The following is a 13,952-nucleotide window of genomic DNA, read 5'->3' on the forward strand; positions in this document are numbered from 1 at the left end:
CACCACATATCCACACTCAGGAGAACGCAGCCATGATCCACGAGTGCGCTGGATGTCTCGATGGTGCCAGACACAAAGAGAGAGGAGAGGAGGAGGAGGAGGAGGAGGAGGAGGAGGAGAACAATACCAGCCCCCCACACAGAGCGATCATCTCTCCTCTGCCGACCCATAAAAAAGGGGGTCAGACACCCACATGGAGGTGTTCGCCGTAATCCCTTCCAGCGCGGTCACCACACAGAACAGCAGCCATGCCGGGACGGGTGTGACACGGGATGAGTGAGAAATGAGTGTGTGCTGGTGGAGATGGGCCTGTGTAAGATGGAGGTTGTGAAGCTTTCATGCTGCATTAACAGCGTGAATCTACTAATGGCTGGTCTCCTGCTGGCGCTGTACGCAGGCGCTCCACTACACAGCATGCTGATGCAAACGGGAAAAGCTTGGAAGAAATGTTCAAGCTAATGAGATGTTCAGTTTGAGCACAAAGTCCATTCTTCTCATTTGCTGTCAAAAAAAACAAAACAAAAAAACAGTGTCTCTTCATACGGCAGCCATGTTATTGATATTTCAAAGCTCATTTTTATGATCCTGTAAGAGCATTATACTCCACAACAATATAGTTTTTGTCTTTCTTTCATGTAATTCATTTTTATCTATATACGTAATATTCTATAAATAATTTTTTATTTTACTTTGTGTTTCAGGTCAAGTTTTTATATAATTGTGTTTGCTGAGCATTAGCTCAGGAATCATCGGAATATTTCCATCTAAAATAAGCATGACCTTTGAATTTAAGGGCAGAAAAAGCTACTAGAGCTGGTATTTTAAAAACACCCTAACGTAGGAGGATATATGTTGAATATATACACAATTTGCTCAGCAAAAGAGCTTTTTTACACCACTGACTCACCTATAGACACCCTGCATTCAAGCTATCTTATCCTAAATAGTATGCACATTGGAAATAGGACACCAGTAAGGTCGATACAGTTTTTCCAGTTAATTTTTCAACTGAATATTTTATTTGATTACTGCTCACAAAACGGTTCTGTTCTTTTTCAGCTTATCAGACAAAGTTTTCAGTTTACTTTTAGTTATAATATTTATTAAACTCACAAAATAAGTGGCTAACAGAGTTTTTAGGGGATTATTTTGTAGTCAAAGATTAAAATTACTAAACTAAATTGTCTAAATCAAGGGTTGGCAACCTATGGCACTCGTGCCAACACTTGAGCAAAAGTGAGAGAGATGTATGTATTTAATTCAGATAAAGTACCTCGTACCTGCATACAGATCTACATTTTGATGTAATCATTCCTCATAGTAACACATCCTGTTATATTAAGGTAGGAGTTATACTATTAAAGTGTGAGAATTAAACTGTGCAAGTCAATAAAAGCGTGCAAGCTCTGACAAACCATTAGCATGTGCATCACACGCACACACTGACTGGCAGCTTACAGCTTGTTCCGCTGTACATTGTCAATATTATAAACAAGTATTCTAACACACTTTTGCTTCTCCTTAAAAGCCCAAACTTAACATGCAAATAAATAAATTAATGTAACGTGATTTTCGTAAAATGGGACGTGCTTGATGTTAAAAATAGTTATTAAAAGCACTAAACTGTTTCTCAACTGGTGGGTCGCAAGACTGTTTCGAGTGGGTTACAATACATTACAATAGCGATAATAATCACAAAAAACGTGGACAAAACGGTCACTCTTTGTAAACTTTGTTTAAATCGAGTGCTGCCGTATGCTCGAACATGACCAGTCATTTACGCCATCATCACCCAGGTTTTGATAACACACGAGCGCAGGTGAGACCTCAACAGCACAAACTAAACTTATTTAAGCCTTGCCAATTTAAACATTCAAGGGCGTGGCGTGTCCGTCATTAAACTTAAAATATTTTAAGACAGTTGTGAAAATTCATGTTGACAAATAAAAATATGACATGAAAACATGTCTATGAATACATGAATGTATGAACAGAAAAAAAATAACTTCTAGATTATGAACATCAATGTTATCGAAAAAGAAACAAGGAATAGCTGCTTGAGGTAAAGCTGAAGAGTACTGAAGCCTGTTCTATGACACATCCTAGATTAATAATCAGATATCCTAGATACATAACATAAACGTAATATTACAACTTGAATCTACACAAAAGGACGTGAATGCGCATGTGATTGTGAACTAGTTTTTTTTTACAGTCTATGGTTCTATCATGATCCTGTTCTCATTATAATGCTGTGTGTATACTGACGCTGCACAGCTTGCACTTAATTTTTATTTTTCATGATATAAAGTGATTACAGTCATCATTGCGCATTTTCGAAGCCATTACAAGAAACAACATTAAATAAAAAATGTGAAAAAAAAAAACCCACTGCTGCATTATTAATATCATCAATGATGTTTGCCTATCAAGCCGATCTAAAAGGAATATGATCTCAAATAAATCATAGTCAATTATGTCGGACATTACATTTGAGCTGAAACTCAACCAGACGCTTCTTATTTGAGATTAATCAGATAGACAAGATAAAAGTAATCTTACAACTTACATCTGCACAAAAAGACGCGAATGCGCACGACTCTGATGTTGTGGACGTGCTCTCGGCGCGCTGAGAAACTAAAGCACAAAGAATTTATAAAATTCTATTACAATCGTGTTCTCATTATAATGTTAGTAATTCACTGCAGTGCACGTTTTCAAATCCAGTTTCACTTTATTTCACCAGTCTGGAAGGCGTGCTATCTAAAGCCTGGAACACACCAAGCCGACGCCGACGAACTAGCGCTGATGAAAGCCGACTGTGTTGTCGCCTCGCGTCGGGGTTAAAAACTGCACTTGAACACACAGAGAGAACTACAGCCGACTGTTAGCTAGAAAGTGCGTTCTGTGCCTGCGTGTAAATGAGACAACTGTCTATTTCTGCATATATATTCGTCTATATTCGTCATTCAAAAAGGGAAACCGACGCTGCCGGCTGCAGATACACACACAGTAAACAAAGCACTGCGTGCTTACCGTTTTGAATATCAATCCTGCTAAACACTTTCTTTATTCCACTCCTCTCGTGTTAATGTTGAAATATGCGCCGAACACTCAGGTAAGATGACATATCATTAGAACAGCCTTCTATCTGTACCGTTTTGACTTTGCTCGCTGTTTTGCTATTATTCTCGTGCACTGCCTCGTTCACTAAGCTGAACAGCCAATCAGAGTTCCCTCTTTCACCGACGAGGACCAATTTCAGCCGACGGTGCGGAACACACTAAGAAGATTTAGTCGGCCGACACATGGAAACTACCAGACGGCCGACCGTCGGCTTGGTGTGTTCCAGGCTTAATGCTAACAAATCAGACCTCAGGAACCGCCCCAAATGCTGCAATAACCAATAAAAAAAAAATTTAAAAAAAGTGGCTGATCATCGTTTTCATGATCGATCATCGCTGTCTCGTACGTACTCGTGCCCATCCCTAATGCCAACATGCCCGTCTTGATAAGTATCCTAGCAGACATAGTCTGTTATGCCTTAAGTGAACTTATACAGTCGAGAAAGACAACGCATGTGTACAGTATCAGTGTACTCAATCTGTGAATAATGTCTTAAAGTGACAACAACCCAATATTACTACTGTATGTGTTTTTAATGTCAATCAAACAAAAGACAAGGAAATCACTAACTGCTCTTGATGCTTTTGTAACTTTAGGATTAATCTTTAATTTACAGTCAAATATGCAATGCTATTTTACATTTGATTACTTTATTCAAGTTCTGTACCTGAAAACTACCTGAAAAACCTGAAAAGCACTGTTTATTTTATTAGTATCTTTGCTCTTTTGTATTCATTTGTGTTGTTGCTTGTAGTTAGAATATTTGTTCTTATTTTCTTTTTTTTAAGTGACAGAAGTCCTTTTTTCCATGAACATAGCACATACCGAACCGTACCGAAACCCTAAAACCATGATACAAACTGAACCGTGAGCAATTTGAACCATTACACCCCAGTCTACAATTTGGCAACACAGGCCCTGACTGTTGTTTCACAATCAAAGAAGAAACAAAGAAGATGGAACAACAACTACTAGAGACCACAGCAATAATGTCCATGTTGATGACTACTTGTGCAAGGAGGTTAGGAGAAAGCCGCAACTCTAGTTTAAAAGAGTACAAAGACATTTTAGCAGTCATAACTCCAAGAGAGAAATAGCACAGACACTGGACAAAGACTGGAAAAAGTTTATGATACTATTGCTGTCATATTTTATTACTGACCTGAAACATGTTAGACAGGTTCTGATAGTTTCCCTATTCAAGTATTGTACATATGATCTATTCATTTTGCCTACACACAATAGCAGCTCTGGGGTGTAACCAACTTGCCATAAAGAGTAGAAAGACTGATATTTTAAGGTAATGGTTATTCAGTATTGTTAATATAAATGGGGATACAATTTTTATTGTTAATAACCAATATTATTGTTAATAATATATATATTTAATATACATCTATATAATAGATAATTATCTAAGTTAACGTCAAGAAATTATGGAGTGCCACAAGGGTCTGTTTTAGGCCCCCTGCTATTTTCAATATACATGCCCTATGTTATATAATTAGAAAACATAATTAATTATGCCAACGATACTCAGTTATACTGTATATTTCATCACGACCAGATCAAATCTCTAAATTATCCAAGTTGACCAAGCGTGTTAAAATTTTGATAATACATTTTTTTTTATTAAATTCAGATTGAGATATTACTTATTGGACCAAAACCCTGTACACAGAATCTTCAGGAATACAATTTGGTAGAAGGATGTATTATTATTTCATCCTCTAAAGTTTAGGACCTGAGTGTTATTAGACAGAAACTTGTCTTTCAATAATTATATTTCAAATGTTACAAAAACAGCCTTCTTCCACCTCAGAAATATCACTAAGTTACAGAACATGCTATCAGTTTCTGATGCAGAACAGCATTCATGACCTTTAGACTGGATTACTGTAATGAACTAGTAGGGGTTTGTCCTGCATCCTCAAGAAGCAAACTACTGTCCAAAATGAAGCAGCTAGAGTTCTTACCAGTTCAAGAAAATATGATCATATAACACCAATTTTATCATCTTTACACTGGTTGGTTACCTATTAAGTTCCGTATTGATTATAAACTATTGCTACTGACCTATAAGGCCCTAAACGGTTCAGCTCCTGTGCATTTAGCCTAACTGATCTTCTATCGCCCCACAATCCATCATGCTCTTTAATGTCACAAAACTTTTGACTTTTGGTAGTACCTAGTACCTAGAAAGTCCACAAAAGGAGGGAGAGCGTTTTCAAATTTGGCTCCTAAACTCAGGAACAGGTTCCTGATAATGTTGGAGGCTTAGACACACTCTCCCAGTTTAAATCTAGATTAAAGACACATCTCTTTAACCAAGCATTCACATTAGGGCAGTTGTGGCCTAATGGTTAGCGAGTCCGAGTAGTAACCCAAAGGTTGCTGGATCGATTCCAGTACCGGCAGGAAATGACTGAGGAAATGACTAACCCCTAATCGCATAATGGCTGCCCACTGCTCCGGGTCTGTGAATGGGTTAAATGCAGAGGACAAATTACCAGTATGGGTTACCATAGTCAGCCTTCACATGCACCTCATAGCCTTGTACTCCAGTTATATCAGATCAAATGCACATGATTATCTTTTGCTTGAAATGTCCCATCCCAAGGTAACTAGAGAGTATGTCAGCTCCAGTTTGGATCCAGCCTCTTATGAAGACTTCAGATGCCCAACACCTGAGGAGAGGTGACGCTAACCCCCCTGTGAGGACTTCAGATGACGCCAACTCTGAATCAACATGCACCACTGCCTTTTCTATATATGCACCACCATTTTCTATATTTGTAATCATTATGAATTGGTAATAATTTTTTTAATGAGATCATTATTTATGCCAAAATGAATACATGATATTAGCTAACTACATGATTTGTATTAGAACTGTAAATTTTTTACATGTGGACATTAATTTGACAATTAATTGTAAATTGTAATCTAGAAGCATTCACATACAAATAAATAAATGAAAATGTGAATTATTCTGATTAAACATATTAAAGGCATTTCCCCAGGGTGACCTTTCAAGTCAACGTCTGTTTATGCAAAGCAAACTCTCTTCTCACCGAGACTCTATTTTTCCTAAAAAAAGAAAGACCGGTCCCTGAGCAATGAAACCAGAGAATGCCCTGCCTGCCTATTTGTATTGCAAACTAGAGTCTACTTTTCAGCCACGCGGGAAAAACACAGGGAGGACGGCACCTCCAGGAAAAGCAGGAGAGAGAGTGGAAAAACCTGCTCTGTGAAGAAAACCAGCATCTATGCAAAACCTCCTTAGAGCTGCAGGTGAAGCAAACATCAACAGATCCAGAGATACCAAAAGACACTCAACAGCAACAAACAACACTAAACACTAATGAAGTGCATGCTAAAGGTGCATGCTGAAAAGACTTACTTCAAAAATAAAGAGGATGGAGTCCAGCTCCTCCCGTTGAGATTTGTTCCCTGAAAGAAAAGCAAAATAATTAGTAATAATTAATTTGAGATTCATTCTTGTTCTTCACAACATGTTGACCTTCAATGAATTAGGGATCGGCATGAGTGCTCTAAAGTGACATTGACACAGATGATCAGTCATGAAAATGATGATCGTGTGATGATCATACATTAGGGATTGAACACGGGTTGCCTTGTGCACAGCTACGGCATATGACACAGCACTGCCTACAAGACTATTGCTCCTACATAACAGCTTATTTTTATCAGTTTTTTTGTCTTTGGGTCATTATATTTCTCACAGAATTCTGCGTGTTCTAAATCAGATACAGATAAAGTAGCACAGTAAAGATTACATTTATATGACTGCAATAGTGAGAGAGTGATTGCGCGTAAATTCGTTCTACCTAGCAGCGTCTCTCTACTAATAGTGAAGCTGTGGGTTTTAGTTACTAAGAAATATATGTTAGAACTTTTCAGTTTCTCAGCTATTTTATTGATAAATCACAGAACAGTGTTGACCAGTGCTTGAAGTGGGGGGGAAAAGGTGCCGGTACTCTCTAGTAAGGAGGGGGGCGGAGAGGGGGCAGCTGGGCCCTCATTAAATTATGGAATAATTTTTTTAAACATTTAAAAATACATTTACATTTACATTTATTCATTTAGCTGACGCTTTTATCCAAAGCGACTTACAATTGCTATATATGTCAGAGGTCGCACGCCTCTGGAGCAACTAGGGGTTAAGTGTCTTGCTCAGGGACACATTGGTGTCTCACAGTGGATTCGAACCCGGGTCTCTCACACCAAAGGCATGTGTCTTATCCATTGCGCCACACCACCCCCAAAAATAGTCCTATTTGTGGAAAAAATATGTAATATTTGAGTTACATAAAAGCTTTTTATTTGTTTTCTTCCTAATTGTCCTTGAAATAGTGGTAAAAAAAACTAAACAAAAACACCCCCAACACAAAAATGGTTTGGCCACTGATCAAAATTTGATGTCATTTGATTTGAAGTTCAGTACGCTCAAAATGTCCGGTGCTCAGAAAAGAGAAGAAGAGAAAAGGAAAATAGAGGCCTGTGAGATTTTCTAAACAAATATTTTAAAAAAGGTGGTGACGGTGAAGCTGGAACTAGTAAAGTCAACTTAGAGCAAGGTACAAAACAGCGCAGCCAATACAATGTTCCCGAGCCTTGTCAGCGGTTTTCCTGCATTGAAATTTTTTTGGTGGCCGCCAAAGCAAATTTTTGTCCCGTCAAAGCCTTATTTGATCGGCGAGTGATAGAATAGAATGAGTGCTGATCGCCTGACAAGGCGCATAACGAGCATATAGAGAGAGAGAGAGAGAGAGAGAGAGAGAGAGAGAGAGAGAGAGAGAGAGAGAGAGAGAGAGAGAGAGCCCCAGCCGCGCGCGCGCACTCACGTCTTCAAACAACACGTCGAGCGCTGTCTTGCTCTCTCTCCCTCGCGCATATATTAATCAAAATCATTTGACATGATAGTAAAAGGTCGGAAGACCGCAGTTTCACGTGGAGCATTTGGAGATTTTTTTCTCTTCAATTAACGCGGGGTGTGAATTGTGCGCATCTAAGATTATCTCGTCCAGGGCCCAGGCAAGACTGTCAGCTGGCCTACACTTTTGCATTGGCAAATCATGACATTTGAAATTTCTACAGTGAAAAACTAAACTTGGAGATATTGCAGGTACAACAACAATTTATTGTTTGTTATTTATTAACAACATATTTAAACAAGTCGTGCGTGCAAACGGAACTCCTCCAAGTCTGCAAGTCCAAAAATACAATTATGGTGGGATTACTACATTTTATTTAATTTAAATGCATTTATGGTGAAATTATTATACTTTCATGTCATTCTGTGTTAATTTTGACCACGAACCATGTGCTGTCACTTTAATTCAGCGCGTGCAGCACATCAGAAATAGATCTGTGCGGAAATGAACGCTGCATTACTGTATACGAACCGCACCTGGAACGGATCGCCGGACCGCATCCGCATGCAGTGTGAAAGCTGTTAACATGGGTGCGGAAAAAAATACGCACTGCAAACGGAGTATATGTGAAACGGGCGTGACACTGACGCTTTTTCTGTCTTTCTGTAGTAGAGTACCGGCTACATGCGAGAAGTAGCGGTACGCAAGAAACAGTGCATGTACGCTTAAGAGTAAAATGTAGAAGTGCCGGTACTGCGTACCGGTGAGTACCGCCCCACTTCGAGCACTGGTGTTGACAATACATTTCTGAGCTATTGAATGATTTTGTGTGCGTGCGATCTGCGCATGATGTGAAAGCTACTGTGTGTGTATGCGTTTCAATCCAGCACCAATTCGTTTAGAATGGTGAGTAACTTGCAGGTCCAATAAGTGGTTTAAACGTGCATTCATCCGATCAATTTTGGGCATCCAGATGGTATAATCAAACATATGAAATGGTGCAATGTTATGCAAAAGGAATGAAAACAACTAATATTGTGTGAAAACTGTATGGAGATTATCAAACTATCATACAATTTGTGAGTAATTTACAGCACAAGAGAACTCTGTCAGATAAAGGGTTATTAAGGAAAGTTTCTGTCAAAAAAAAAAAAAAAAAAGTATTAAAAGGACAGCTATAAAGAAGCAACTGTTGAACAGCGAACAGGTATTTGAAGCTGCTGGTGTCTCTGGAGTCTCAAGAACCTCTTCATGCAGGCTGACAGTTGTGTGTTAAGTAGCATTTCAGCCACCTCTAACCAAAGCTAACAAAGAGAAACTAAGTATTGCCGTGTAAATGCAAAAAAATAGCAGCTCTGCCACTTTTTTCTATGTAATGTGTTACTGTTCATTTTATGACTAACTTTTCAAATCAGTTACTCAGTGAGTTTGTATGTAAATTTACAGATTTTTAAATATAAACTAGTTCTAAGCACTTTGTTTTATGATCTGTCCTGATAGTGATTCTTTTTAATTTTAATGAATAAATAGGATTAGTTAATAGTAAAAACAGTTTTTTTGCATTTATTTGGGATTTACTGTCAGTACTTGGCTCGCAGTTCACATGGCTAAAGTACTTTGTACTGTGTGTGCGGATGACCGTGTTCGTACGCCACCACCGAAGAACATTTCTGACCCAGGAAAAAGAGTTAGGGTTCGGAGTTTGTTCATCTTGAGGGTGATACTCAATCTTAAGCTCTTAAGAAGGTTAATGTAGTTATTATATCAGCACCGCAAATCTGTGTTCCAAGATTTTAATTCCTGTCCAAAAAGTTACTAAGTTATAAACTGCTCAGCTGAATCACAACACCACTCTCCTCAGGGAAATAAAGAGGTGTACATTTCAAACAAATACTTCTGCTGCAGAAGTGTGTTTCAGCATGAAAGACAGGTGACCTTCACTGAATACAGTGCAGAAAAAAACACTTTGGTCAGAGATGGGATTCAACAGAAACAAAAGCCTCATTAACTTCACACGAGGGGGCATACAGGCAACAGCGAAGCAGGGCTGTTACGTCAAGCTGAGGAAGTATTGGACCGAATCTTTTTTTTCCTGGAAGAATCATGCATTATTCAAAAGCTCTTTTTCAACTTTTGTGAGCTGCCTTTTTATCCAAGCAAGCTACCTACTAATGTAGCATGAAACTGAAATAGAGCCTTTAAGCTATACAGTATGAGACTGATTGGGAACGCCCTATAATAGAAGATATTATAAGCCCTATTATATATATATATATATATATATATATATATATATATATATATATATATATATATATATAATAGGGCTTACATATCAGTTATTAGCTGATTTATGATTTCTTGTTTTAAATATCAGTAACAAATAATACATATTTATCAGCAACAAATGATATTGCATATTTATCAGATATTTAACTGTAGACTCCAATTATATTTTGATCACTTTCGCAGTCATTAAAACTGAAGGGATAGCACCAGTTTTATGGAAAAGATATAACCTTTTTAAGAGCAAATTATTTTAGTTTTTTTTTATTTTGTTTTATTTACATGCACACATACACTTGATTCATTTGCACACAAGTGCTTGATTCAATTAGATATTCTGATATTTGGAAACATTTCAAGTATATATAATTGTTCTTAAGAAAACAAACAAATCTCTCAGTTAATTCTGTAAACTATAGACCAAGGGCAGCCTAGAGAGTTATAAACACATCTCCCCTTATCTGATCCACTGGCAGACACATGACAATAGGTTTCCATCCAAGGTTTTTTTTGCGTAAAAAGGTTTAGAGCATCAAAATGTTTTAAAATATCAAAATATAGCAGATGGAAATGCCAATTATCGATAATTTTTTTGCAAATGTCGACAATCTTTTTCTGTTTAACTTTAGCGCTTAAATTATAGGTCGATACTTCAAATATCGCGAAAACTAATTTAGAAACACCTTTTGTCAATAAAAAGTGCTTTAGCGCAAATAAATGTGGTGTCACATGACAGTATTAGCCTATTTATTAATATGTACATTATGTAGCCTAATATATTTCTATCTCAAACAAATTAGAAAAATAAAGTGGGTTACTCTAAAGCTCTAAACTAATTTAAGAGTAGTTAAGAAGGCATCAGTTAAGCAAGACCATTTAAAGAAGTTAAATAGGCCTGGCTCCACAAATAAAACCTGCATCTGTCTCTGAAAAAAGTCAGCTGCTAAACTATGTTTTTGATCGATTTGATGTTATTGAACTGTTTTGGTTTGAATGATCTGAATATGTTCTCGGCCACATCAAACCGCAACTCGCTTGACCGCATGTTCAAGGCTTACATTAAATATTGTTGCTATATGACCGAACATTTCACTGTCCTGCCAACCTTTATTATGAACCCTAATATTTTGCATAGGCTACATGACAAATGAGCTGCCCTGTGTCCAAATGGGCTTCATCACATAAAGGTTACATGCAGTCCTATCAGACCAGCAGTCCCACTTCGGCGTGTTCTTCTGATTTCCTAATATTTCCTAATTAATAGGCTTATTATTTGTGAAAATATTAAGCAGTAAACTGGCGAATTCCAATTGTCTTATTACTCTGCATTTAAAAAAAATATATATGCAAAAGATAGCCTACAATATAATTCGCGATATACGCAACATTATTTATGGAAACGACTTGAGGGCAGATTTTCTTAGCAATACAACAATGCGTTTTATTAGGAATGATGTCATTACACACACCATTTTATCGGTAAAAGGCCAATTGGATGGAAATAGGCCAGAGACAGCAAATTTCGCAATCTTTTTTTTAGCGCATATACACTTCGTCGATAACAAAACAGCGCAAAAAGTGGATGGAAACTTGGCTGATGACTCAGCCGTTGCATTTTAAAGGGTTACTTCAGGATTTAGCATTAAGCTTTGTATTAGTAGAAAACCTGTAGTATTTTCGAATTACCATGCTTTCCACCCTCATATCCCCCTGAGACAAGAGATTTATGTATTTTTTGTCTGGAAAAAATCCTCCGATGACGCAAAAATCGTCATTTTGCGTCATCGGAGGATTTTCTGGACAGAGGCTAAAGACTACAGCCAGTAGATGGCGTTGTTCCGCATGTTTTCAGCCCGCCCATACAGGGTGGGATCTCACTCACAGATTGTAACGTTACACAGTGTCAGCTGTCTTTCTTTGGAAGCTAAGCTAGCAAGCTCTTGTTCTGTGGAGAAAGCTGAATAGTAGGAGAAAGCTGAGTAAGTAACCATCCTCCTTTTCCCGGACTTGTCCGGCGGGCGAGATCGTTCAAAATGTACGGGATTCAGCTTTTGCTTTCTGCGGTCGCTATTCCTTGTTTACATGCACACCTTTTGTTTCAATCTAACTGAATTCATTCCGATTGGTGAATTTGAATGTAGTGTTTACATGAACGCTAAACAAGTGATCGGTTGATGTGCGTTTTACCATTGCTAAGAAAAATTCCCGCTCCTCCGTGAGAGATGGGAGACCCGGCGCGTCTCAGTAATCATGCCACCGGCCTCGCGCTGTTCTCCCGCGGCCGTCAGCCTCGTCCTGCTCGCCACAGTAAACATGATGAATGAATGGCGACTGTAGAACGCAAAAGCCGAATCCCGGACATTTTGGGCTATCTCTAAATCCCTCGCAAACTCATCACGTAGGCTAGCTTTGTTGTGTTAAACTGCGCACTCTTACCGGTAGGCGTGGCCTCCTAAGACAGCGAAGCAAGTGCATTCTGGGAGTTGTTGTCTTTCATCCACATAAGCCAAAAATACATTTTCTGGCTTTTCTCAGTCTAGAAAGCTCCAAATTCAAAAATTTCTTCACATTTCTTCTACTTAAATGAACTATTTTAAATACACATTCATCTTCCCAGAGGTGAAGTATCCCTTTAAGCTCCAGAAAGCAGACAAACACGTCTTACCTTTTTGCTTTAAGTTGCTTTCCAGTGTAATGAAATTTTCATAGAAGATATAATAAATCTGTGAGCAGTTGGTTTCAAAAAACGTCCTCAGTTCATTCCTGTCAATAATATCTGTGGAGAAAATAATCAAAAATAAAGAATTAGACAAATCTCACAAAATAATACACAATAAGTCCAGATGACACTGCAGTTATATATGATATGATTAAATGCTGACCAAAACATTTAGAGACATGCATATAGATGTTGACTGTTAGTAGATTTCATCCCGACACAAAAGCTTTCAAGAGATCGTAAAATCAACTGGTTCAGACTATGGCTGTCACGGTTTGAGTTTGTTTTGTCATGTTTATTGTTTGTAATCGCTTCTGGTTTGATAATTAGTTCTGTTCCCTTCGTTCTCCCACCTGTTAGTTTCTATAGTTACAGATTTGATTAGAGCCCTTAGTTCAGCTGTGTCTAGTTAGTTTCTCCCTTTGTTTTCTGTGTCTATATAAGCCCTCTGTTTCAGTTAGTCCCCTGTCTTGCATTGTTAGGTTGGTTGTTTCTTTCTCCTGTGTATCCCTGTAAGTTTGTAATTAAAGGCTGGTGTTTCAAGGATCCCTTGTCTTGATGAGCAACAGTATCTGCCTCAGCCAGTCCATCACAATGGCTGTGCTTCAAAAACATAGACTGTATTTTTGGTAGAGTACCTAGTCCTCTGCAAATGTGTGACACCAAAAATGTGTGACTAGCGTGTCAAGCCTACGCGATTATATGACGCAAAATGCTGCGATTTTATATTAAACAAACAAATTAGCGCTGTTAACGCAATTAACGCAGCATCTGTTAATTTTTGGCATCTTTTGGCTAGTGTTACATGATCCCGCTCTTATTCATGCAAATGCTTTTAAACCATTCATGCGCGATAAGACAAAAAAGAACGCGCTGTCAGTGAATGTCCTGACTGTGACACACAGAAAGACTCGCGCTAATAT

At 38.1% G+C, this 13,952-nt stretch overlaps 1 protein-coding gene across 2 annotated transcripts in view; it reads right to left on the reverse strand.

The window, feature by feature from the left end:
- The window catches only part of ralgapa2 (Ral GTPase activating protein catalytic subunit alpha 2), a 204,543-nt gene that overhangs the window by 161,557 nt on the left and 29,034 nt on the right, over positions 1-13,952 (reverse strand). For both annotated transcript variants that reach the window (XM_084393878.1, XM_084393879.1), the window contains exons 2-3: positions 12,976-13,086; positions 6,530-6,579 (exon numbers count right to left, since the gene is read on the reverse strand). In XM_084393878.1, coding sequence (XP_084250004.1) covers positions 6,530-6,579; positions 12,976-13,086 — 161 coding nt within the window. The remainder of the gene's footprint in view (positions 1-6,529; positions 6,580-12,975; positions 13,087-13,952) is intronic.

This window comes from Rutilus rutilus (genome assembly GCF_951802725.1).
Source record: "Rutilus rutilus genome assembly, chromosome: 21".
In the NCBI taxonomy this organism is placed as follows: Eukaryota; Metazoa; Chordata; class Actinopteri; order Cypriniformes; family Leuciscidae; genus Rutilus; species Rutilus rutilus.